At 37.0% G+C, this 26,549-nt stretch overlaps 1 protein-coding gene across 1 annotated transcript in view; it reads left to right on the top strand.

Annotated features, from left to right (window-relative positions):
- The window catches only part of LOC128664316 (collagen alpha-1(VII) chain-like), a 913,939-nt gene that overhangs the window by 245,166 nt on the left and 642,224 nt on the right, over window positions 1-26,549 (top strand). The window contains exons 29-34 of the mRNA XM_053719156.1: window positions 3,213-3,239; window positions 9,854-9,925; window positions 12,055-12,135; window positions 17,017-17,043; window positions 17,586-17,630; window positions 18,879-18,944. Coding sequence (XP_053575131.1) covers window positions 3,213-3,239; window positions 9,854-9,925; window positions 12,055-12,135; window positions 17,017-17,043; window positions 17,586-17,630; window positions 18,879-18,944 — 318 coding nt within the window. The remainder of the gene's footprint in view (window positions 1-3,212; window positions 3,240-9,853; window positions 9,926-12,054; window positions 12,136-17,016; window positions 17,044-17,585; window positions 17,631-18,878; window positions 18,945-26,549) is intronic.

Raw genomic sequence — 26,549 nt, 5'->3', positions numbered from 1 at the left:
CTGTCTAGCATTAGGTCTTATTCACCAAAAGGTTAGGAAAAACAGCACACCTTCTTTTTCTGTAGTGGGGCACGGAATAAAGGACTTACATAGGTCTGTCTAGCATTAGGTCTGTCTACCAGTGGGTCTATCTAGCAGTAGGTCTGTCTAGCATTAGGTCTGTCTACCAGTGGGTCTGTCTACCAGTGGGTCTATCTAGCAGTAAGTCTATCTAGCAGTAAGTCTGTCTAGCAGTAAGTCTGTCTAGCAGTAAGTCTGTCTAGCAGTAGGTCTGTCTAGAAGTAGGTCTGTCTAGAAGTAGGTCTGTCTATCAGTAGGTCTGTCTAGGAGTAAGTCTGTCTAGCAGTAGGTCTGTCTAGCTGTAGGTCTGTCTAGCTGTAGGTCTGTCTAGCAGTAGGTCTGTCTAGCATTAGGTCTGTCTACCAGTAGGTCTTTCTAGCATTAGGTCTGTCTAGCAGTAGATCTGTCTATCAGTAGGTCTGTCTAGCATTAGGTCTGTCTAGCATTAGGTCTGTCTAGCATTAGGTCTGTCTACCAGTAGGTCTTTCTAGCATTAGGTCTGTCTAGCAGTAGATCTGTCTATCAGTAGGTCTGTCTAGCAGTAGGTCTGTCTAGGAGTAAGTCTGTCTAGCATTAGGTCTGTCTAGCATTAGGTTTGCCTATCAGTAGGTCTGTCTAGCAGTAAGTCTGTCTAGCAGTAGCTCTGTCTAGCAGTAGGTCTGTCTATCAGTAGGTCTGTCTATCAGTAGGTCTGTCTATCAGTAGGTCTGTCTAGCAGTAGCTCTGTCTAGCAGTAGGTCTGTCTAGCATTAGGTCTGCCTATCAGTAGGTCTGTCTAGCAGTAGGTCTGTCTAGCAGTCAGTCTGTCTAGCAGTAGCTCTATCTAGCAGTAGGTCTGTCTATCAGTAGGTCTGTCTAGCAGTAGGTCTGCCTATCAGTAGGTCTGTCTAGCAGTAGGTCTGTCTAGCAGTCAGTCTGTCTAGCAGTAGGTCTGTCTATCAGTAGGTCTGTCTAGCAGTAGGTCTGTCTAGCAGTAGGTCTGTCTAGGAGTAAGTCTGTCTAGCATTAGGTCTGTCTAGCATTAGGTCTGCCTATCAGTAGGTCTGTCTAGCAGTAGGTCTGTCTAGCAGTCAGTCTGTCTAGCAGTAGCTCTATCTAGCAGTAGGTCTGTCTAGCAGTAGGTCTGTCTAGCAGTAGGTCTGTCTAGCAGTAGGTCTGCCTATCAGTAGGTCTGTCTAGCAGTAGGTCTGTCTAGCAGTCAGTCTGTCTAGCATTAGGTTTGCCTATAAGTAGGTCTGTCTAGCAGTAGGTCTGTCTAGCAGTAAGTCTGTCTAGCAGTAAGTCTGTCTAGCAGTAAGTCTGTCTAGCAGTAGCTCTGTCTAGCAGTAGGTCTGTCTAGCAGTAGGTCTGTCTAGCAGTAGCTCTGTCTAGCAGTAGGTCTGTCTAGCATTAGGTCTGCCTATCAGTAGGTCTGTCTAGCAGTAGGTCTGTCTAGCAGTCAGTCTGTCTAGCAGTAGCTCTATCTAGCAGTAGGTCTGTCTATCAGTAGGTCTGTCTAGCAGTAGGTCTGCCTATCAGTAGGTCTGTCTAGCAGTAGGTCTGTCTAGCAGTCAGTCTGTCTAGCAGTAGGTCTGTCTATCAGTAGGTCTGTCTAGCAGTAGGTCTGTCTAGCAGTAGGTCTGTCTAGGAGTAAGTCTGTCTAGCATTAGGTCTGTCTAGCATTAGGTCTGCCTATCAGTAGGTCTGTCTAGCAGTAGGTCTGTCTAGCAGTCAGTCTGTCTAGCAGTAGCTCTATCTAGCAGTAGGTCTGTCTAGCAGTAGGTCTGTCTAGCAGTAGGTCTGTCTAGCAGTAGGTCTGCCTATCAGTAGGTCTGTCTAGCAGTAGGTCTGTCTAGCAGTCAGTCTGTCTAGCATTAGGTTTGCCTATAAGTAGGTCTGTCTAGCAGTAGGTCTGTCTAGCAGTAAGTCTGTCTAGCAGTAAGTCTGTCTAGCAGTAAGTCTGTCTAGCAGTAGCTCTGTCTAGCAGTAGCTCTGTCTAGCAGTAGGTCTGTCTAGCAGTAGGTCTGTCTAGCAGTAGCTCTGTCTAGCAGTAGGTCTGTCTAGCATTAGGTCTGCCTAGCAGTAGATCTGTGGAACATTATCAGACAATAAGAATTTGATCCCTGGGATTTGTTGTACATTTTGATGGATTTCCTGATAATTTCAACAAACTTTTTAATGTAAAAAATATTTTAGCTTGATGTACTGCTGCCCCAATTAATGCACAATTGAATTTCAATTTTCAAGCATTATGTCCATTTAAGGTCACAATATATTTCCTTCTGTTTATGCTTAAAGTATTTCATTACAGCTTGAACAGTTTCTAGTTTATGTACATGCAGAACCCAAAACCATGCAGAACATACAGTTTTAATCAACATTCCATTTTACTTCTATTAGTTATTTTGCTTAATTCTTTTGGTATCCTTTGTTGTAAAGCATAACTAGTTTGGCTCAGGAGTAGGGTGCTAGCTGCTGATTGGTGGTTGCAATATTTGCCTCTGGCATTGCCTTACTGATGTGTTCAGCTAGCTCTCAACAGTATATTGCTCCCTCAATAAAGGATACCAAGAGAATGAAACTAAATTGATAATAGAAGTACATTGAAGTACAATAGAAGTGTCCTCGGCATCCCCAGAGGCAGAGTATATATAGAAAGGGGAAGAAAGGCAACACAATAGTGCAATGCCGTTTTAATAAAAAATATACTATTTATTAAGAATAAAATCTGCTTACATTTTTTAACCTCAATTAAATATGAGGTATCAGTTTAGCGTTTTAAAGTCTTTGCACATTAGTGTCCCAGATAACTTGTCCTTTCTAAAGCAAGTTCAAACCAATCCACATAGCAAGCCAAAGTCTTAAAATGTAGTTCTTAATACGTTTCAAAGGTTAAATGTTACCTTCTTCCTCAGAGGATCGATATTTTCTTTGTTTTCACGCTACATTGACTTCTATTGGAGAAGAAGTTAACGTGGTTGCGATAATTATTTTGCGCGCGTCGCATTTACACTTGCACAAAAACTTTTACTTTCGACCTAAAATACGAGCGCAAGCCAACACGCTCAAAAAGACTTTGTCTGTTTTGTTACTCTATCTGCATCATGCTTGAGATGACCTAGGTTTACATATTTCTCAAATACTGGATGCTAATATTTTGTTTTCTAATACAGGGTGAAACTGGACCACCAGGGGAGTCAGTGAGTAATATCTATACTTTTATTACTTTCTAAATGCAGATTGAAACATTACATGAATGTAGAGTTTTACATATAGCCATGATCAAAACATAATGTAGATATACTAGCTGTGTTAGACATTGCTTATTAAAAATGCATATATTAATAAAACAGGTTAAATAGATAATATGGTTATTTATATGAATCTATCTGTTATTTACTATTTACTTCATCAGTTTAGTTCAGCTTTAGTTGTTTATAGTTGAGCCTAATCATTCACTGTAGGTTAAAGTGATGGTAAACTCTCCCCTTTTTGAAACCAGATCTGGAATATTAGTGATATTCTAGATGGAGTTTAATTTATCAGTTTTAATAAAGATGCAATTTAACTTTATTTTTAATATAGATATGAAATTCCCCGTGCTCCGTCGCCCACTTCATCAGTCAATTTTTCTGTGAGCTAAAGGTTTGAATTGCTATCCAATCAGCTCTCTGGCTACAACAAAAGTGCCATATAGGGAGTGCGCTGATTGGACAACAATTCATACCGTTAGCTCACAGAAATTAACTTTTGAAATTGTCGTCGGAACGCAGGGTGTTTGAATTATCTTTATTAGAAAGAATGTTGTTACAGTGCAACTTCATTACAACTGATGAATTCAACTCCATATAAAATATCACTAACATTCCGGATCTACTTTTTAAAAGGGGAGAGTTTACCATCACCTTAACTATACTATTTGACCCTATAGGCTCTGCTTCTGACTAATCAAACGTTTCTGCTTCTGACCAATCCTCTAAGAGCTTTTCTTCTGAATCACTCCCAAAAAAATTATTTCAAATCTAAGCTCTGCTTCTGATTACTTCTCATTAGGATCTGTTTCTCTCTCACTCACATCAGGCACAGGTTCTTACTCATGCTATATAGTATCTGCTTCTCTCTCACTCTCTATAGTCAGTGCTACTTGATCATGCTATATAGTATCTGCTTCTCTCTCACTCTCTATAGTCACTGCTACTTACTCATGCTATATAGTATCTGCTTCTCTCTCACTCTCTATAGTCAGTGCTACTTGATCATGCTATATAGTATCTGCTTCTCTCTCACTCTCCATAGTCACTGCTACTTGCTTATGCTATATAGTATCTGCTTCTCTCTCACTCTCTATAGTCACTGCTACTTGATCATGCTATATAGTATCTGCTTCTCTCTCACTCTCCATAGTCACTGCTACTTGCTTATGCTATATAGTATCTGCTTCTCTCTCACTCTCTATAGTCACTGCTACTTACCCATACTATATAGTATCTGCTTCTCACTCACTCTCTATAGTCACTGCTACTTGCTCATGCTATATAGTATCTGCTTCTCTCTCACTCTCTATAGTCAGTGCTACTTGCTCATGCTATATAGTATCTGCTTCTCACTCACTCTCTATAGTCACTGCTACTTACCCATACTATATAGTATCTGCTTCTCACTCACTCTCTATAGTCACTGCTACTTGCTCATGCTATATAGTTTCTGCTTCTCACTCACTCTCAAAAGTAGAATCTAGTGACGTAAGCTTCGATCTGCCGGACTCAGTCCGACACAGATCGATTCTTACGTCACTCCAGATGTTCCGAACGCAAGTTCGGCACAATCTGACTACTTTTGGAAGTTATCAAATGAATACCAGGTACGCTCTGCACTTTTCCGGCCCAGCGTACCTGGTTTTCAATCCGCCGCCCTGGAGGCGGCGGATCCCAAAAGAATCAATGAGAGTCTGACCATAGCGAAAGCTCATGTTCGCTGCTGCCCGACATCCCATTGATTCCTATGGGAGCGGTCTACACCTAACACCCTAACATGTACCCCGAGTCTAAACACCCCTAATCTGCCCCCCTACACTGCCGCAAACTATATTAAACATGGTAACCCCTAAACCGCCGCTCCCGGAGCCCACCGCCACTCTAATAAACTTATTAACCCCTAAACTGCCGCTCCCGGACCCCGCCGCAACTATAATAATTATATTAACCCCTAAACCGCCACTCCCGGACCCCGCCGCAACTATAATAATTATATTAACCCCTAAACCGCCGCTCCCGGACCCCGCTGCCACCTACATAATACCTATTAACCCCTATCCTGCCCCCCCTACACCACCGCCACCTATAAAAAATGTATTAACCCCTATCCTGCCCCCCTACACCGCCGCAACCTATAATAAAATTATTAACCCCTAAACCTAAGTCTAACACTAACCCTAACACCCCCCTAACTTACATATTAATTAAATAAATATTACTATTATTAAATTAGTTATTCCTATTTAAAGCTAAATACTTACTTATAAAATAAACCCTAATATAGCTACAATATTACTAATAATTATATTGTAGCTATTTTAGGATTTATTTTTATTTTACAGGCAAATTTAAATTTATTTTAACTAGGTACAATAGCTATTAAATAGTTATTAACTATTTAATAGCTACCTAGATAAAATAAAGACAAATTTACCTGTAAAATAAAAACTAACCTAAGTTACAATTACACCTAACACTACACTATCATTAAATAAATTATTCCTATTTAAAACTAAATACTTACCTGTAAAATAAACCCTAAGCTAGCTGCAATGTAATTAATAATTACATTGTAGCTATCTTAGGATTTATATTTATTTTACAGGCAACTTTGTATTTATTTTAACTAGGTACAATAGTTATTAAATAGTTATTAACTATTTAATAACTACCTAGCTAAAATAAATACAAAATTACCTGTAAAATAAATCCTAACCTAAGTTACAATTAAACCTAACACTACACTATCATTAAATAAATTAAATGAATTAACTACAAGTAGCTACAATTAAATACAATTAAATAAACTAAGTAAAGTACAAAAAAAAACACTAAATTACAGAAAATAAAAAAAGGTTACAAGAATTTTAAATTAATTACACATTAAAACCCACCACCCTTAAATAAACCTAACACTACCCCCTGAAGATCTCCCTACCTTGAGTTGTGTTCACCCAGCCGGGCCGAAGTCATCATCCAAGGGGCGCTGAAGATATCTTCCATCCGATAGAAGTCTTCATCCAAAGGGCGGTGAAGAGGTCTTCCATCTGATAGAAGTCTTCATCCGGAGCGGAGCCATCTTCAAAGCAGCCGATGTGGAGCCATCCTCTTCCACCGACGCCTACTCGCCGAATGAATATTCCTTTAAGTGACGTCATCCAAGATGGCGTCCCTCGAATTCTGATTGGCTGATAGGATTCTATCAGCCAATCGGAATTAAGGTAGGAAAAATCTGATTGGCTGATCCAATCAGCCAATCAGATTGAGCTTGCATTCTATTGGCTGATCGGAACATTATATTTGTGTGTTTATTGCTCACATATGCTGTAAATCACTTTGCACACTGGTTTATTTATGTCCAAACGTGGAGTTTATATTGTTTCCTCACTATATATCTCATGGATCCATGATCGTTATTGTTAAGTAATTATTGCAATTTTGAGCTTTTATTATCGGGATTCTGTCACTACATCCCTAGCGACTTTGCCTTACACTACTGTTAACCTATACCATTGTTTTTATCTACTATTTTGTATTAAACCATTGTTTTAGCTCATTTGACCCCTATTACTTTTATTTAGGAGCTATCCACACCACTCCTATATTTCTATTTATATACTTTATATATCTTTTAGTGTTTATATTTATCCCTTAGCCTTTATTGGCGCTGTACTTATCACTCCACTGCTAGTTCTCTTTTTTGGGGGTTGGTTAGGCCCTCTATTTGTACTTAGTTTAGGGATTACCTTAACGCTTGGCTACTACACCACATTTCTATAGATCTGTTATTCCTATACAGTCAGATGTACTACTGTCTTGTCAGCTTACATTATAGCTTACCTTGTCAGTGGTACTTATTCCTACACAGTCAGCTGTACTACTCCCTGGTCAGCTTACATTATAACTTACCTTGTCAGTAGTCCTTATTCCTACACAGTCAGCTGTACTACTCTCTGGTCAGCTTAAATTATAGCTTACATTGTCAGTAGTGCTTATTCCTTCACAGTCAGATGTACTACTATCTGGTCAGCTTACATTATAGCTTACCTTGTCAGTAGTGATTATTCCTACACAGTCAGATGTACTACTCCCTGGTCAGTTTACATTATAGCTTACCTTGTCAGCAGTGCTCATTCCTACACAGTTAGATGTACTACTCTCTGGTCAGCTTACATTATAGCTTACCTTGTCAGTGGTGCTTATTCATATACAGTCAGCTCTACTACTCTCTGGTTAGCTTACATTATATTTTACCTTGTCAGTAGTGCTTATTCCTACACAGTCAGCTGTACCACTCTCCAGTCAGCTTACATCATAGCTTACCTTGTCAGTGGTGCTTATTCCTACACAGTCAGATGTACTACTCTCTGGTCAGTTTACATTATATCTTACTTTGTCAGTGGTGCTTATTCCTACACAGTCAGCTATACTACTCTCTGGTCAGCTTACATCATAACTTACCTTGTCAGTGGTGTGTATTCCAACACAGTCAGATGTACTACTCCCTGGTCAGTTTACATTATAGCTTACCTTGTCAGCAGTGCTCATTCCTACACAGTTAGATGTACTACTCTCTGGTCAGTTTACATTATATCTTACTTTGTCAGTGGTGCTTATTCCTACACAGTCAGCTATACTACTCTCTGGTCAGCTTACATCATAACTTACCTTGTCAGTGGTGTGTATTCCAACACAGTCAGCTGTACTACTCTCTGGTCAGCTTATGTCATAGCTTACCTTGTCAGTAGTGCTTATTCCTACACAGTCAGATGTACTACTCTCTGGTCAGCTTACATTATAGCTTTCCTTGTCAGTGGTGCTCATTCCTACACAGTCAGCTCCTGATTTGCAGCCAGCTATACTTCCCTCTGGTCAGCTTAACTAATAGCTTACCTTGTCAGTGGTGCTCATTCCTACACAGTCAGCTATACTACTCTCTGGTCAGTTTACATTATAGCTTACCTTGTCTGTGATGCCCATTCCTAATTAGTCAGCTGTACTACTCTCTGGTCAGCTTACATCAGAGCTTACCTTGTCAGTGGTTCTCATTCCTACACAGTCAGATGTACTACTCCCTGGTCAGCTTACATTATAGCTTACCTTGTCAGTGGTGCTCATTCCTACACAGTGAGATGTACTACTCCCTGGTCAGCTTATATTATAGCTTACCTTGTCAGTGGTGCTCATTCCTACACAGTCAGATGTACTACTCCCTGGTCTGCTTACATTATAGCTTACCTTGTCAGTGGTGCTCATTCCTACACAGTCAGCTGTACTACTCTCTGGTCAGATTACATTATAGCTTACCTTGTCTGTGGTGCCCATTCCTAATTAGTCAGCTGTACTACTCTCTGGTCAGATTACATCTTTGCTTACCTTGTCAGTGGTGCTTATTCCTACACAGTCAGCTGTACTACTCTCTGGTCAGCTTACATTATAGCTTACTTTGTCTGTGGTGCTCATTCCTACACAGTCAGATGTACTACTCTATGGTCAGCTTACATCAGAGCTTACCTTGTCTGTGGTGCCCATTCCTAATTAGTCAGCTGTACTACTCTCTGGTCAGATTACATCATAGCTTTCCTTGTCAGTAGTGCTTATTCCTACACAGTCAGATGTACTACTCTCTGGTCAGCTTAACTAATAGCTTACCTTGTCAGTGGTGCTCATTCCTACACAGCCAGCTATACTACTCTCTGGCCAGCTTACATTGTAGCTTACCTTTTCTGTGGTGCCCATTCCTAATTAGTCAGCTGTGCTATTCTCTGGTCAGCTTACATTATAGCTTACCTTGTCAGTGGTGCTCATTCCTTCACAGTCAGATGTACTACTCCCTGGTCAGCTTACATTATAGCTTACCTTGTCAGTGGTGCTCATTCCTACACAGTCAGATGTACTACTCCCTGGTCAGCTTATATTATAGCTTACCTTGTCAGTGGTGCTCATTCCTACACAGTCAGTGGTACTATTCTCTGGTCAGATTACATTATAGCTTACCTTGTCTGTGGTGCCCAGTCCTAATTAGTCAGCTGTACTACTCTCTGGTCAGATTACATCATAGCTTACCTTGTCAGTGGTGCTTATTCCTACACAGTCATCTGTACTACTCTCTGGTCAGCTTACATTATAGCTTACTTTGCCTGTGGTGCTCATTCCTACATAGTCAGCTGTACTACTCTCTGGTCAGCTTACATTATAGCTTACCTTGTCTGTGGTGCCCATTCCTAATTAGTCAGCTGTACTACTCTCTGGTCAGCTTACATCAGAGCTTACCTTGTCTGTGGTACTCATTCCTACATAGTCAGCTGTACTACTCTATGGTCATCTTACATCAGAGCTTACCTTGTCCATGGTGCTCATTCCTACATAGTCAGATGTACAACTCTCTAGTTAGCTTACATTATAGCTTACAGCTGAACCCCTCAAGCATACCCAGAAGGTTTAACTATTCACTAACACTTAGCTTTATCGCTCACTCTCTACTACCTTATTAGTGGAGATAATATTTTTATTACTGCTGCTTATCTAATATGTTTACTGTTTTGTGTTTATTTTGTCAGAGCTTCACAGGTTTACTAACTGGTGGACTTGACCCTTTCAATATGGATTCAAAAGGAGAGAAAGGAGAGCGAGTAAGTACAGAAGTGTTATATGGAAAAAGCAATATTTGTATATAAATATATGGCGTAATGTTGCTTGTAGCACAGAATTGTACACAACAACCTTCTCTGTTCCTGATAAAAACTCCCAAATGTGGGATCATTTTCCACCTCAATCCCTCACCACAAAATGTCCTCCTATTCTAAATGAAATTATCAACAATCTTATTCATCTACAGTCAAACGCACACAATAGTATTAACCAATCACAGATTAGACCTGCCTTTGTAACCATTGAGAAGCTAGTAAATTATTTACTGATCACTTACAGCAGGATGGCCAACTGGCGGCCCAAGGGCCTCATGTGGCCCTCTGCACTAGTCTTTGTGGCCCCTGGGAAAAAGCAGTATTAAGAATGTGTGCTATAGTTTTTGTGGCCATCTAGAGGGCAGAACAGCAACCTTACCTGTACTTCCTGTATCATTGAACATTTTTAGTAAGTATTTTATAAATGTTTAACCCTTTTGCTGCTAAGCCATTTTTATACCCCAGTGCTGAGCCAATTTTGAGCTTTTTTGCTACTTACATTTAAACCCGATTGTAAGTTAAATTTCAGTGACACACACATGATATATAGTTTTTTTTTCTTCAGTAGGCCCAGCAGATTCAGAATTTACCATTATTATATTTATATGTCATGATATGAGAGAAAGCTGCCGCAAAAACTATAAAAAATTAATATTTTTGTTAAGATTTTAGTAAATGATACTGAAAATGACCAGATGGCAATGCTGTTACTGTGATCACATAGCTGCATGTGAAATAGGGGCCCATACGTGCTTTTAGGGGTTACTATATAGATTAGAGAGGCCCCATTGTGCCGTACAGAAATAAAAACACTTTTAAACAAATTCTATTATCTAATATGCATAGTTATCTTGTTGAAAAGCATACCAACCTGGGTAGGCTCATAAACTGGGAGCTATCTACTGATTGGTGGCTGCACATATTTGCCTTTTGTCATTGGTTTACTGATGTGTTCAGCTAGCTCCCATGTAGTGCATTGCTGTTTCTTCAATAAAGAACATCAAAAGAATGAAGCAAAATTGATAATAGAAGTAAATTGTTTAAAATTCTATGCTCTATATGAATCATAAAAGAACATTTTTGGGTTTCATGCCCCTTTAATGGACATTTAGAAATATCTTGTCTATTGCCCATATTTTAGTTTATACATACTTCCCTTGATATATTAGAGATATATTAGAGATGTATACTAGTAATAACAGTACATCACAGTTAATTCAGAAAATGTATTTATTCCTGAAAGAAGCATCAGAAGAAGTATCTAAATGTCCACCAGATCAGTTTAACTCCAGTCTTCAGGATTTTCATAATATCTGAACAAGAGCACAGTTGAAACAATCAGCTGATCAGTAACCATCAGGGCATTTTGACAGTTTTTCACCACTAGAGGGTTTTAGTTTTCAAAGGGTTAGATACAAGGTAATCACAGAGGTAAAAAGTGTATTATTATAACAGTGTTGGTTATGCAAAACTAGGGAATGGGTAATAAATGGATTGTCTAACTTTTGAAACAACACAAATTCTGGTGTAGACTGTCCATTTAAGATATCATGAAAATCTGGCCGGTTAGGGCTACTTGAGGAAGTGAGACTTTAAAAGTTCTGTAGAAGTGAGAGTATAGAATTCAAAAAATAGAAAAATAATAAAACCAGAGTTCATAAAATGATGACCAGTAGATAAAAAAAGTCAGTGACCAATATTTGTGTTTTATGGTTCATTTAAGTTTAATTAAACTAACTCTTGTTATACTTTGTTGAAAAACATATATAAGTAGGTTCATAAGCAGCAATGCACTATTGGGAGCTAACTGGTGATTGGTGGCTATCCACATATACCTCTTGTCATTGGCTCACCTAATGTGTTCAGCTACCTCCCAGTAGTGCATTGCTGCTCTGTAGCTAATATTGACTAGATGTTTAACCCTTTTGTAAGATTACACAGTTACATACAAGCTATAGTGCAATAATAAAATGTTCTAATACCTTATGGTATTTTCTTTTTGCAATTCTATGTCCCTTTAAATGACTTTGAGTATCTTATTTGATTAGTAACCTGGTATTTCTGTTCTTTATAAGGGTATTCCTGGACAAGATGGGATCCCAGGTCTTCCTGGACGACCCGGTCGAACTGGTCCCCCAGGACCACCAGGGCAAATGGTAAGAATGTGTTACTTTTATGTTAGAACCAGTAATAACTTGATGTTTCCTGTGTGCACGAGCCAAATGCTATTAAATTATCAGTCTATATAATAACACTCGTGACATTAACCGATTTCCCTTACCCTGTACACATCAGGTTTATTTTATTCTGAAACTGAATGTGTAAAAGTTAGTTCAGGACGTCTGGATGTGCTCCCGGAATACCAAGTTATTATTTACACTTTTTAAGGGGATATGCAAGTCAAAATTCAACTCTTGTGATAAAGAGAGCATAGAATTAAAATAAATAAATAAAAATCTAATTTTCTTCAATTGTCAAATTAACTTCTTTGTCTTGCTTGCTTTGTTGGAGTCTGTAGCTCCTTTCCATGAGATTGAAAAACCTGTGTGTATTATATATATATATATATATATATATATATATATATAAAAATCTTTTACTTCTTGCAAGGAAAATAAGTTGTATTAATATATTTTATAACAATCACCCCCTCCCCCTTTACCGTTACTTAGCTTGTGTGCAGTATCTCAGCTCTACAGTCCATTTTCTTTTTCTTCAAGAATCAGGACACTACAGCCAGTCAGACATTGTAATGTTTTTCCTATTGAGAATGAACAAGTGAGCTCACACTGCTTTTAATCAGCCTCCCAGTGATAGGTCTGTCATGAACTCCATATTAGTTTGTATTAAAAAAATGACAGATTGTTGTTATATAGGCACCCTACAACTCAATTGCATCCATTAATCACCCCTTTAAATTGTAGCTTTCCAGCCCACCGGGAAATCTACTGGTATCCTGGTAGGCCAATCCGGCCTTGTCCAGGAAACAGTGAGTGTTTTTATAGTGCATCTTTCACAAAACCACTCACTGCAAAGGTTAAGGCAGTTCAACTTTTTTCTCAGTGCCAGTGGCAGTGAGTATTAAAAGTTCTAATTAGCTGTCATGTTTTGCTTTTGCTATGGCAGCAAATATTTTGGTTCTATGAATGTCTCTGAAAGCTGTTTCAAATCCCTACTTAAAAACCAACATTAAAGGGATAGTAAAGTCCAAATTAAACTTTCATGATTCAGATAGAACATGTAATTTTAAACAACTTTCTAATCTGACCAGTTAATTTTTATGAACACAGCGATTATATTTATGCAGTAAACTGAAGATCACTTATGACCATATATATATATATATATATATATATATATATATATATATATATTAATTGATTATCACAATATTAAATTAATTTAACACGCTATAAAAATCTTTAGATCAATTAATATTTAATTAAATTGTTGGTTACCATGGATACGGACACAATATTATTTATAAATTAACCTTAACTCAAAATGAATTACTTATCAAATATCACACTTGAATTTCAGTAGAACAATTTACAATTTACCAGTATCAGCAATCAATTTCACAATATGGATTACTAATTTAACAAAACTTGGTTAGCAAGTATGGGCCAAATATTACAGTGCCAATCTTAACTAAAATCCAATAATCTGTTAGAATTTCCAGGAAGTGTAACTTAACTATCTGATCCAAAATAGTCTTCTATAACTTCAGATAATCAACCATAGAGATTTAACACTATTAACAAGCTAATATATTAACCAAGACAGCAATAATAAATATTATATAGCCAATTTCTAAGATATATTACCAGTAACTAAAAAGTTATTCATAAGTATGGAATATAAAACCCTATTCTTAGTATGTTTACTAAGTGCGAGTATAATTATTTATATAGAATACCCTGATCTACTTAATCTTAACTTATAAATGTGTTACCTTTAAGCTTCAGCTATTTCACTATTTCTATAAAGAATATCTTTGCTAAAGTCTATTAAAAATATTTAACAATCGCTATACGTTACCAGTTAACCAATTTAAGAGTTTCAGCTTCAGAGATCTTTTCACTGTCATACAAAGGACGATTCGCACAATTTTGGAAGTGAAGTGAGCCCAATATCTATTTTCCAAAAAAGAGGGATCCAACAGGGTTTGCCTTACAAGACTGTATATTCCAGGCAGCAGGTCAGTCAGTGTAAAAAATAGTAGCACAGGCAGAAGGGCAACCACCTCTTCCTTCGTGTAGAGCTTATATCAGTGATAAACTCCTCCTCCATTACTTAATCATAATAGAAACCTAGAAACATAGATATTGACGGCAGATAAGAGCCATAGGCCCAGCAAGTCTGCCCGATATGACTTAAAAGTATAAACTTATCTAGTTCGTAGGATAGCACAGTGTTTGTCATTATTACCTCTTGAGGAAGTTTATTCCATAAATCAATCACTCTTTCTGTAAAGAAGCGCTTCCTCAAATTACTCTTGAATCTACTACCCTTCAGTTTGAGATTATGACCCCTTGTTCTTGAATTTTCCTTTTTATGTAAAATACCCAAAGCCTCATTTTTGCTAAACCCTTTAACGTACTTGAAAGTTGGTATCATATCACCTCTTTCCCTTCTCTCCTATACGCTATACATATTTAGGTCATTGAGACTATCCTGGTAAGTTTGATTTTGTAGACCATTTACCATTTTGGTAGCCCTTCTTTGCACAGATTCAAGTTTGTTAATATCCTTCTGAAGATATGGCCTCCAGAACTGCACACAATACTCAAGATGAGGCCTAACTAATGATCTATAAAGTGGCATTAGAACCTTACTATTTCTGCTGCAAATCCTTCTACCAATATATCCAAGCTTTCTGCTGGCTTTACTCGCTGCAGTACTACTACAATGAAAACGCTCTGAGTCTGAGCTCACCTCTCATAGGCCCTTGGTAATGCATCTGGTAATTTTGCAGATCTGGTTACTGTCAGGGTTTTTTCCCTGTTGTGTTTGCCATGTGCTGCTGGCAGCCATTTTACTTACCTCTCTTCCTGACTATGGTGCATTGTGGGGGATGCTGCTCATTTCCTGCACTTCCTTTTATGGCCACACTGGTGTGCATCATCTGTGTGAGACAGGATGCAGTCTCAGAATTGTGATGTCATCACTTATTATTTAAAGGGCCTCTGTTCAGTATGCTTTGCCTTTGCGTTGTCTCAGACCTGTTTGTGAGAGTTCCTGTGAATTACCTGGCTGCCTGAAGTCCTTCCTGGTTCCTGATCCCTGGCTTTTTCCTGACTCTGCTGTTTTCCTTGTTCCTGATTCCGGCTCGTCTAACTACTCGCTTTGGCTCCTGACTCGGCTCGTCTGACTACCAGCTCTGGTTTTGACTCCTGGCTTGTTTTTTGACTTGTGGACTTTTTATTATTTTTTGCTATTAATAAAGGTGTGATTTTTTTTTGCACTTTTCGTCTCAGTCTGATTCCTGGCACCCTGACAGTTACTTAATCAACCAATCAAGTACCTCTGGCTGTATTGCTTGACTCGACCACCAGGGGGGGGGGCAACAGGAATTGGAATGTAGTTTTATTAGTAAAATATTAACTGCTTTTCAACTACAAAAACATATACATTTTTCTTATATATTTCTTCATAAAGTGTACATACAAATATACTTTTTATTTCTTAGTTTTAAGTATTTGGTTAATATTATATTGGCTGTTTAATTTGACCAAGTATGCATTTATTTTCTAGTCATTCTTATATCATATACATACCTGTAAGTATAATTCTTTTGGAACTAATACCAGAAGACATTCCTTAATAAAGTTTAAGAGTATGGACTCATATCTATAATAACAGTCATAGTACAACTTATATAGTATGTATTCATTTCAAAACCTCACTGGTACATCAGATTTTCTGAAAATAAAAAAAATGTTGTTGGTCAAATATTTTAAATATCAATATAGTTATTTATTAATACTTATTTAATATAGTATATTAGGCATTAGGCATATCTCCTAGACATATATATATATATATATATATATATATATATATATATATATATATATATATATATATATATATATATATATATATATATATATATTATTGGTACATTCAAACCAATCCTGAGCATATATTACATATATCTGCAAATTATATGGAGAATTTATTTCATATGAACTTTAAAGTCACAATATTACCACTTGCCTGCCAGTGCCAGTGTCTTTTCTAGACAGGGATGTGTACATTGGGAATGTTCAAAGAGACTTTGTGCCATATCATGTTTATCATATGCCAGTGTTAAATAACTATATCCTGGGATTCTAAGCATATCTGAACTAAAGGGAAGACTCAGTGTCCCTGTCAATTTACCTGACACATCAAATGTGCTTTGTTCTCTTGGTATTCTTAGTTGAAAGCTAAACCTAGGTAGGCTCATATGCTAATTTCTAAGCCCTTGAAGGCCGCCTCTTACCTGAAAGTATTTGACAGATTTTAGCAGCTAGAGGGAGCTTTAGTTCATGTGTTTTGGATAAATAACATTGTGCTCATGCACATGGAGTTATTTAAGAATTATCACTAATTGTCTGAAATGTAAGTCTGTCATAAGATCTGAGATAAGGGGGCAGTCTCCAGAGGCTTAGATACAAGGTAATCACAGAGGTAAAAAGTATATTAATATAATTGTTGGTTATGCAAAACTGGGGAATGGTAAAAAAGGGATTATCTATATTTTTAAACAATAACATTTTTGGTGTTTACTATTCCTTTAAACCTGTTTTTTTAATTTAATAATGTTTGTAAATAGATGTTCATGTTATATTGTTTGTTATTTTGAGACATTTAAAAGTCAGATATCTGCTCTTTTAATGGATAGGGATTCCTTAAAAAAAGAAACCCCTGTTTTTGCACAGAAATTCTGACTGAATGAAACAGAGCCAGTATAAGTTAGTAACAGAGCAGACAAATTACTGTAAGTTGTTACCATTTTGTACTTACTGTCTGCTTTTGTTTTCTTTTAGGGTCACAAAGGTTTTCAAGGGGACATTGTAAGTATATATATTTATCTATCTATCTATCATCGATCTGTCATCTATCTATCTATCTATCTATCTATCTATCTATCTATCATCTATCTATTATACTTTTTTTCCATGAATGATTTATACACAGAGACAGAAACACTCAACAAGGAACTGTGTATATTTATCTATATAATTTATTACACACTTTTGGTCATTGGTTGAACAAATTTAGAGGAAGATTTTATTGGTATCAATAGTTTATCAAAATAAAAGACAAAGCATAAAATGACTTTTTTATTCACTGTCAATTTGATGTTTATCATAATGATTTTAAATCAAGATTATGGAAGTAAATATAGATCTGTTTAATCTTCCCATTACCCTACAGAGGTCTGGGGGAACTGGTGATAACATGAAACATCTCCATAGACTTTAAAGGGGACGCTTGTAATCACCAGTTTACACAGTTTAAAACGGCAATGGAAAACAGGCTAAAGTGTTTAACCCTTTTTGTGCCAGAGACAAATATAATGCTGCTAATTATTATTTTATTTTTTTAATATTAGGGACCCCAGGGGTATCCAGGACATCCAGGACCAAAAGGAGATAGGGTGAGCTTTCAACAAGAATATTTTACAGTTCTTCTGTTTTTTTACCATCTATAATGGAAAACTTACAAGAATACTGGACAATATGTCGGTCATTGGGCACAGTGTTAGGTGGGGTCATACAATACCCCCGAATGTTCTACAGATGGCGTTACTTTTTATCCTACCTGAACAAGGCCTTTTTTTGCCACCTGGAGGTGAGAAGCTATCAGTTCTATTTGGGATATTTATTTGGTCCACTTTCCTCACTATTGTCCTATATGCTCCTATTTGTAGATTTTAATCTTTATAATAAGAACTAGTTGTTCTGCTCTCCTTCCTTTTTTGGTAAATTATAAAATTAGGAGTGGGTAGCACCAGGTGGCTCTAGGTACAAGTCTACCTGAAATTTCTATAGAATATGCTATATAATCCGGTTAGCCAACTAGATAGTGCCACTATTTATTTAGGCTTTTGCGAATGCAAAGTTATCGTGCGTCAGGTTTCGCTCGCACACAAACATTTTACTTGTAAAAGTTTATTTTTGGCGCTGTTTGCGTGTGAGCAAAAGCACAAACTAACTTGCCCATATTAGTTAAATGACTACGTGAGTGAAATGGTATTAATATGTGACATGAGGTTTTTGTGATACATGAGTAGCAATCCTGCTAAAAATAAAAATCGCCTGAATGACATACTGTACTTGCATCAATGTTTTGTATTTATCACATTTCGCCAATAAAGCCTTTGAAAAAAAAAAAAAAAAAAATCGCCTTTCTAAAGAGTGATTTCACTTTATACGCATGTTGTGGTTTTTATCTAATTTTGAAACTTTGCATCACGTACAACAATGTCTTGGTTTCCTGTGTCCTGCTGTATCTTATGCTATAGCAATCTTTTATTTGTTGTTGTTTAATTTCTGAAAGTGGTAGCATTATGGTTTATTTTTGCTACTTTTTACATATAGATATATAATTATAAATTAGGTAGTCACAAACTGCATTACATTTTATTATTTTTCATGTGTAGTTAGTGCCAGCATGTATGTTTATGCAATGTGGGGGTTCAGATGAGCATATTTCAGTATGCTGTCCACAGATCCAGAAACATATTTGTTGATATAAACACATTAAAGACTGAAACTTACTTTTTTTGTTCCAAATGGTAAGCTATAGAGAAGGAATTTTTTTTGTCAAAATAAGAGTGCGTTAAAAAATACTGTAAGAAAGTGTATTGCATTTGGGTCTTAGGTCTGTTTATCTTCTCTTCTAGGGAGAGCCAGGATATGTCCTAGGAGGACTTGATGGTCTTTCTGGTCGTGGGATACCTGGATCTCCGGTAAACATGTAGCTATAATATTGTGTATAAATTAAGTGCAATTCTAAGAAAACATCTGCATGAATCTAACTGCCGCAATCCATCATGATAATAGTGGTTTCTACAAAATAGGTAAAATGTTTAACGGTATTTGTACCCCAAACTACAACCCCAATTCTGAAAAAGTTGGGACAGTATGGAAAATGCATAAAATCAAGCAAGAGAGTAATTTGAAAATTCAATTCACCCTGTACAATATTGAAAACACATTATTAACACATTATTTGATGTTTTACTTTGTGAATGTAATGTATTTTTGAAAATATACATTAGTTTCAAATCTGATGACTGAAACAAACTCCCAAAAAGTTGGGACAGTCGACTGTTTACCACTGTGTAACATCACCTTTTCTTTTAATAACACTTATTAAGGGTTTGGACACTGAAGACACCAGTTGGTTAAGTTTTGCAAGTGGAATTTTCCCCATCCATTATGCAGTCTTCAGCTGCCCAATTTACGGGGCCTTCGTTACCTTATTTAGCGCTTCATAATGCGCCACACATTCTTAATCTGAGTCAGGTCAAGACTGCAGGCAGGCTTCTGCACTCTCTGCTTACGCAACTATTCGCTTGGAATATGGGCAGAATGTGGTTTGTCCTGCTGGAAAATGCAGGGACGTCCCTGGAAAAGATGATGTCTGGATGGCAGCGTATGTTGCTACAAAATGTATACATATCTTTTTGCATAAATGTATACATATCTTTCTGCTGTCACAAATGTGCAAGTTACCCATGCCATGACCACTGACACAAACCCATACAATGACAGATGCTGGCTTTTGGACCAAATGCTGATAACAGCTTGGATAGTCCAAAAACTATTTGAAATGTTGACTCGTCGGACCACAATACATGATTCCAATGTGCTACTGTCCATCTCAGATGAGACCGAGCCCAAAAAAGTCGGAGGTGCTTCTCGACAGTATTGATGTATGGCTTCTGCTTTGCATATTAAAACCTTAACTTGCATCTGTGGATGCAGCAGTAAATGGTGTTGACTGACAAAGGTTTACCAAAGTATTCCCGAGACCATGTCAAGAAATCCATTACAGACTCATGATGGTTTTTGAGACAGCGACATCTGACAGTGCTCATTCAGAAGTGGTTTTTGGCCTTGCACTTTACGCACTGAGATTTGTCAGAATTCCTTGAATCTTTTAGTTATATTGTGCACTGTAGAAGGTTAAATGCCCCAAATTATACTGATTCGTTGTTGGGGAATGTTGTTCTCAAAGTGTTGGATTATTCGCTGACGCATCTGTTGGCAGATTGGCGAGCCTCGACCCATCCTTGCTCTTAAAGGACTAAACCTTTTTTGGCGGCTCCTTATATACTGTGTTTACACGATTGCCTCACCTGTTTCACATCACCTTCTGTTTTCAACTTGTCACATCACTATTAGTCATAAATTGCCCCTGTCCCAACTTTTTTGGAATATGTTGCAGTTATCAGATTTGAAATGAGCGTATATTTTCAAAAATACATTAAATTCACAAAGTAAAACATCAAATAATGGGGCCCATTTATCAAGCTCCGGATGGAGCTTGAGAGCCCATGTTTCTGGTGAGTCTGCAGGCTCGCCAGAAACAGCAGTTATGAAGCAGCGGTCTAAAGACCGTTGCTCCATAACCTGTCCGCCTGCTCTGAGCAGACGGACAGACATTGACGCAATTCAACCCGATCAAGTACGATCAAGTTAATTGACACCTCCCTGATTGGCCATGAATCTGCAGGGGGCGGCATTGCACCAGCAGCTCACAAGAGCTGCTGGTTCAGTGCTGAATACGGAGAACGTATTACTCTTCGCATTCAGCGAGGTCTGGTGGACCTGATCCGCACTGTCAGTTCAGGTCCGCCAGACCTTTGATAAATATCCCCCATTGTGTTAATAATCGCCTAGATTATGAGTTTTGCGTTAGAAGCTGTGCTAACGAGCAGTTTATGCTCACCGCTCACTTACAGACAGTGCTGGTATTACGGGTTTTTACAAACCTGGCGTTAACCGCAAAAAAGTGAGCGAAGAGCAAAATTTTGCTCCACATCTCAACTCAATACCAGCGCTGCTTACGTTAGCGGTGAGCTGGCTGAACGTCCTCATGCACGATTTCCCCATAGGAATCAATGGGGGAGAGCCGGATGAAAAAAAACCTAACACCTGCAAAAAAGCAGCGTAAAGCTCCTAACGCAGCCACATTGATTCCTATGGGGAAATAAAAGTTATGTCTACACCTAACTCCCTAACATGAACCCCGAGTATAAACACCCCTAATCTTACACTTATTAACCCCTAATCTGCCGCCCTGACACCTACATTATAATTATTAACCCCTAATCTGCCACTCCGGACACCGCCGCCACCTACATTATACTTATGAACCCCTAATCTGCTGCTCCCAACATCGCAGACACCTACATTATATTTATTAACCCCTAATCTGCTGCTCCCAATGTCGCCGCAACCTAATTACATTTATTAACCCCTAATCTGCCACCCACAACGTCGCCACCACTATAATAAAGTTATTAACCTCTAAACCTAAGTCTAACCCTAACCCCCCCTAACTTAAATATAATTTAAATAAATCTAAATAAAATTACTACATTTAGCTAAATAATTCCTATTTAAAACTAAATACTTACCTATAAAATAAACCCTAAGATATATAAAATATAACTAATAGTTACATTGTAGCTAGCTTAGGGTTTATTTTTATTTTACAGGCAACTTTGTATTTATTTTAACTAGGTACAATAGTTATAAAATAGTTATTAACTATGTAATAACTCCCTAGTTAAAATAAAGACAAATTTACCTGTAAAATAAAACCTAACCTAAGTTACAATTACACCTAACACTACACTACAATTAAATTAATTACCTAAATTAAATACAATTAATTACAATTAAATAAAATTATCTAAAGTACAAAAAAACGCACTAAATTCCAGAAAATAATAAAGAAATTACAAGATTTTTAAACTAATTACAATTAATCTAATCCCCCTAACAAAATAAAAAAACAAAAAACAAAGCCCTACCCTACACTAAATTACAAATAGCCCTTAAAAGGGCCTTTTGCGGGGCATTGCCCCAAAGTAATCAGCTCTTTTATCTGAAAAAAAATTACAATTCCCCCCCAACATTAAAACCCACCACCCACACAGCCAACCCTACTCTAAAACCCATCCAATCCCCCCTTAAAAAAACCTAACACTAACCCCTTAAAGATCACCTTACCGGGAGACGTCTTCACCCAACCGGGCCAAAGTCCTCAACGAAGCCAGAAGAAGTCTTCATCCAAGCCGGGCAAAGGGGTCCTCCAGACGGGCAGAAATCTTCATCCAGGCGGCATCTCCTATCTTCATGCATCTGGCGCGGAGCGGGTCCATCTTCAAGACATCCGACGTGGAGCATTCTCTTCTTTCCACGGCTAAACACAGAATGAAGGTTCCTTTAAATGACGTCATCCAAGATGGCGTCCTTTCAATTCCGATTGCATCAGCCAATAGGATTTTTTCTACCTTAGAATTCTATCAGCCAATCGGAATTGAAGGGACGCCATCTTGGATGACGTCATTTAAAGGAACCTTCATTCTATGTTTAGCCGTCGTTTGAAGAGGATGCTCCACGTCGGATGTCTTGAAGATGGATCCGCTCCGTGCCGGATGGATGAAGATAGAAGATGCCGTGTGGATGAAGACTTCTGCCCGTCTGGAGGACCACTTCGCCTGGCTTGGATGAAGACTTCTCCTGGCTTCGTTGAGGACTTGGGTGTGTTTTAGAGTAGGGTTGGTTGTGTGGGTGGTGGGTTTTAATGTTGGGGGGGAATTGTAATTTTTTTCAGGTAAAAGAGCTGATTACTTTGGGGCAATGCCCCGCAAAAGGCACTTTTAAGGGCTATTTGTAATTTAGTGTAGGGTAGGGCTTTTTTATTGGGGGGGGGGGGCTTTTTTTATTTTGTTAGGGGGATTAGAATAGGTGTAATTAGTTTAAAAATCTTGTAATTTCTTTATTATTTTCTGTAATTTAGTGTTTTTTTTGTACTTTAGATAATTTTATTTAATTGTAATAATTTGTATTTAATTTAGGTAATTAATTTAATTGAAGTGTAGTGTTAGGTGTAATTGTAACTTAGGTTAGATTTTATTTTACAGGTAAATTTGTCTTTATTTTAACTAGGTAGTTATTAAATAGTTAATAACTATTTAATAACTATTGTACCTAGTTAAAATAAATACAAAGTTGCCTGTAAAATAAACATAAACCCTAAACTAGCTACAATGTAACTATTAGTTATATTGTAGCTAGCTTAGGGTTATTTTATAGGTAAGTATTTAGTTTTAAATAGGAATAATTAAGTTAATTATAGTAATTTTATTTAGATCTATTTAAATTATATTTAAGTTAGGGGGTGTTAGGGTTAGACTTGGGTTTAGGGGTTAAAAAAGTTATTATAGTGGCAGCGACAATGGGGCGGCAGATTAGGGGTTAAAATATTTATTTTAGTGTTTGCGATTTGGGGGGGCCTCGGTTTAGGGGTTAATAGGTAGTTTATGGGTGTTAGTGTACTTTTTAGAACTTTAGTTAAGAGTTTTATGCTACAGCGTTGTAGTGTAAAACTCTTAACTACTTGTCAGTATAGGGTTTACTGCTCACTTTTGGTCAGACTCGTAATACCGGCGCTATGCAAGTCCCATTGAAAATATCGGATACGCAATTGACATAAGTGGATTTGCAGTATTTCCGAGTCTGGCCAAAAAAGTGAGCGGTACACCTGTACCTGCAAGACTTGTAATACTAGCGGGCATTAAAAAGCAGCGTTAGGACCTATTACCGCTGCTTTTTAATGTTAACGCATAACTCGTAATCTAGGCCAATGTATTTTCAATGTAGTACAGGCAGAATCGAATTTTAAAATGACTCTTCTAGTTTGTTTATTTGCATTTTCCATACTGTCCCAACTTTTTTGGAATTGGTGTTGTATATAGAACAATTAATAAAATAACGCTCTGAATAATGTTTTATAAAACAACACAATGAATTAAGGGCTTAATGATCTAAAGCTCTCTGGGCTGGTGAGATTCTATAACAATGCTCACCAGTACTTCTACTTCCCTGGTGGAATTCTTTTTTTTCTTTTTACTGTGAAAACAGGTAGTCTTGCTAAGGCGTCGTATACTGCATTTCCATATGGGAAGGAGATGGGTACATTACAAAAGTGCACAATGAAAATTGTAATTTTAAAAATCATACTAAAGGAATAATTATACTAAAAGTACCCAGAAACATTTTTTTATTTTTAAGGTGCATCAAAAATTTATAACTATTCACAATAAATTTAATTTTATAATTTTTTTTAAAATTGTATGTAAATTAAACAGGATTAAATTGTAATAAATATGCACAGCACCAATTGTAATTTAAGTATACTGGACGTAGAAAAAACAGAGAAATTTGTAATTTAAGTACAAAATACAAAACGTAAAATGGGCGGAACATGGGTATTCAATGGCGTGTATGGAATTGTTTTCAAATCCAAGCATAATTATCTAAACGTTTCTGTTGTACAGATCTCACATACAATATACAGTCTTACTACTACCAGTCTCTTTCAGTAACATGGTTCAAATATTTGACAAATGCTTAATAAATGAAGGTTTATTATGCGAAAAATTAGCACAGTGCATTAATAATAAAAAGACATTAACAAATAGAATTACACAAGCAAACAGTTTTTAAAATAAAAATGAGAAAACAAACAGAACCCTTACTTCACTAGTCTTGGTATCTGTGCCAGGGAGATTGGCAGGAAAAGATGGTCTCTAACTCTGTTGGTATACAGCCTCCCATGTAAAAATGACAATTTCAGTGTTAAAACACAAGACCCTTATACATTTTTTCAATAGATCAGGTTGTCTGACCTCACGCCCTTTGCAGGGGCTGGCTGGGAAACCCCCTATCTTTTGCGACAATCAATAAACTTTAAGTACCTTTGGCTGAAATCAGAGAACACATTATAATTTCTGCTAGATACATCCATTTTTATATAGACAGAAGGGCAATCTCTTATTTACATTGTGAGAATCAGTTTGATACCAAATATGACATGGTTGCCATATTTCCCTTCAACTAATGTTATAAAATGTTTTAAACACATATTTACATTGTACCCATGTCCCTTTATTGACCTTATTGGTTTCTGGGAAGAAGCACTGCTCTGTGTCTATAGAGCCGGCACTTTTACTGGCTGAATGCACCAATGCCTATATGATAATATTTAGTCAAATGGGACTTAGAAACTATTTATTAGGGGTTCTGGCATATCAAATGGATATCATATACATACCTAACACAGCACACAGTTCTTCTTAAAAAACAAACAACTGTTTTTAGCTCGCAGGCTAAAGAGAATTAACCCCTTAGCATCTAAATCATGAGGTATTCATGACACCATCACTAAAAATAAAGTGGAGTTTAAGTCATCATTATTAAATAAAGGGTGCTAACCTCACTCTGACTGTGCCGCTGCACCTCGCTAAACTCAGCTAAGCTCCGGCCGCCCATAGCACATCGCTCTTCTACCAAGGAGGTGACGTTTTTACCTCTAAACCAATAGCCATGCTAGCAAACAGAACACTGTCAGATGACACGCACGGCTAGTGGTTTAGAGGTAAAAATGTCACCTCATTGGTAGAAGAGCGATGTGCTATGGGCGGCTAGAGCTTAGCTGAGTTTAGCGAGGTGCAGCGGCACAGTCAGGGTGAGTTTAGCCCCCTTTTTTTAGTAACTGATAAGTTAAACTCAGCTTTATTTTTAGTGATGGTAAATCCTAGTGTTTGTTAAACGCTTGGATTTGCCATCACTTTAATGCTAGTCATATATAATAAGTAAAAATACAATGTATTAACAATAATGAAACAATAATAAAGCAACATATAGAAACATGCAACCAGCAGTACTGAAACTGATTGTGATAATGTACTATTGACTAGCAAATCTATGTTATATCAGAAAAATACAACAATACCAATACAATTTGCATAACTATTTCCTAATAAAACTACTAAACCAGTAACTATGATGATTATATACCTGTATTTGGATTATACAATGAATGAAAGTATTTGCAATCATTTTATAAAATACCAACAAAAATAGCAAATGCAGAAGTGTGTGAAGAAAATATGTCAATATAATTTTCAAATTGTGATTAAATTTGGATATTTTCACAAATACTAATTTATTTATATAGTTTAATTAAACTATATTTCAAAACAGTAATTATTTGGCTATTAAAATAATTATCTTAGTTGTAATAAGTAATGATTTAATTTAAATATAAAATTAATATCTGACATATGAGGAGGCATTGACGAACAAAAGTAAGAGTATTGATTTTTATGTTGCAGTAATAATCTACATATAAAAGTTTGCCATATCATGTGTATCATTATGTAAAGTCAGTAAAAGTTGTATACTTAATAATGTGGCTCATCTTCTTGAGATTTAGAATGTTCAGCTTTTGGGTCTTTTCTCAGGTTAACTCCTTTATAGCTGGGTGGGCT

The sequence above is a fragment of the Bombina bombina genome, chromosome 6, assembly GCF_027579735.1.
Source record: "Bombina bombina isolate aBomBom1 chromosome 6, aBomBom1.pri, whole genome shotgun sequence".
Lineage (NCBI taxonomy): Eukaryota > Metazoa > Chordata > Amphibia > Anura > Bombinatoridae > Bombina > Bombina bombina.
The sequence above is the reverse complement of the archived record's forward strand: the minus strand, read 5'-3'. Positions and strand labels throughout refer to the sequence as shown.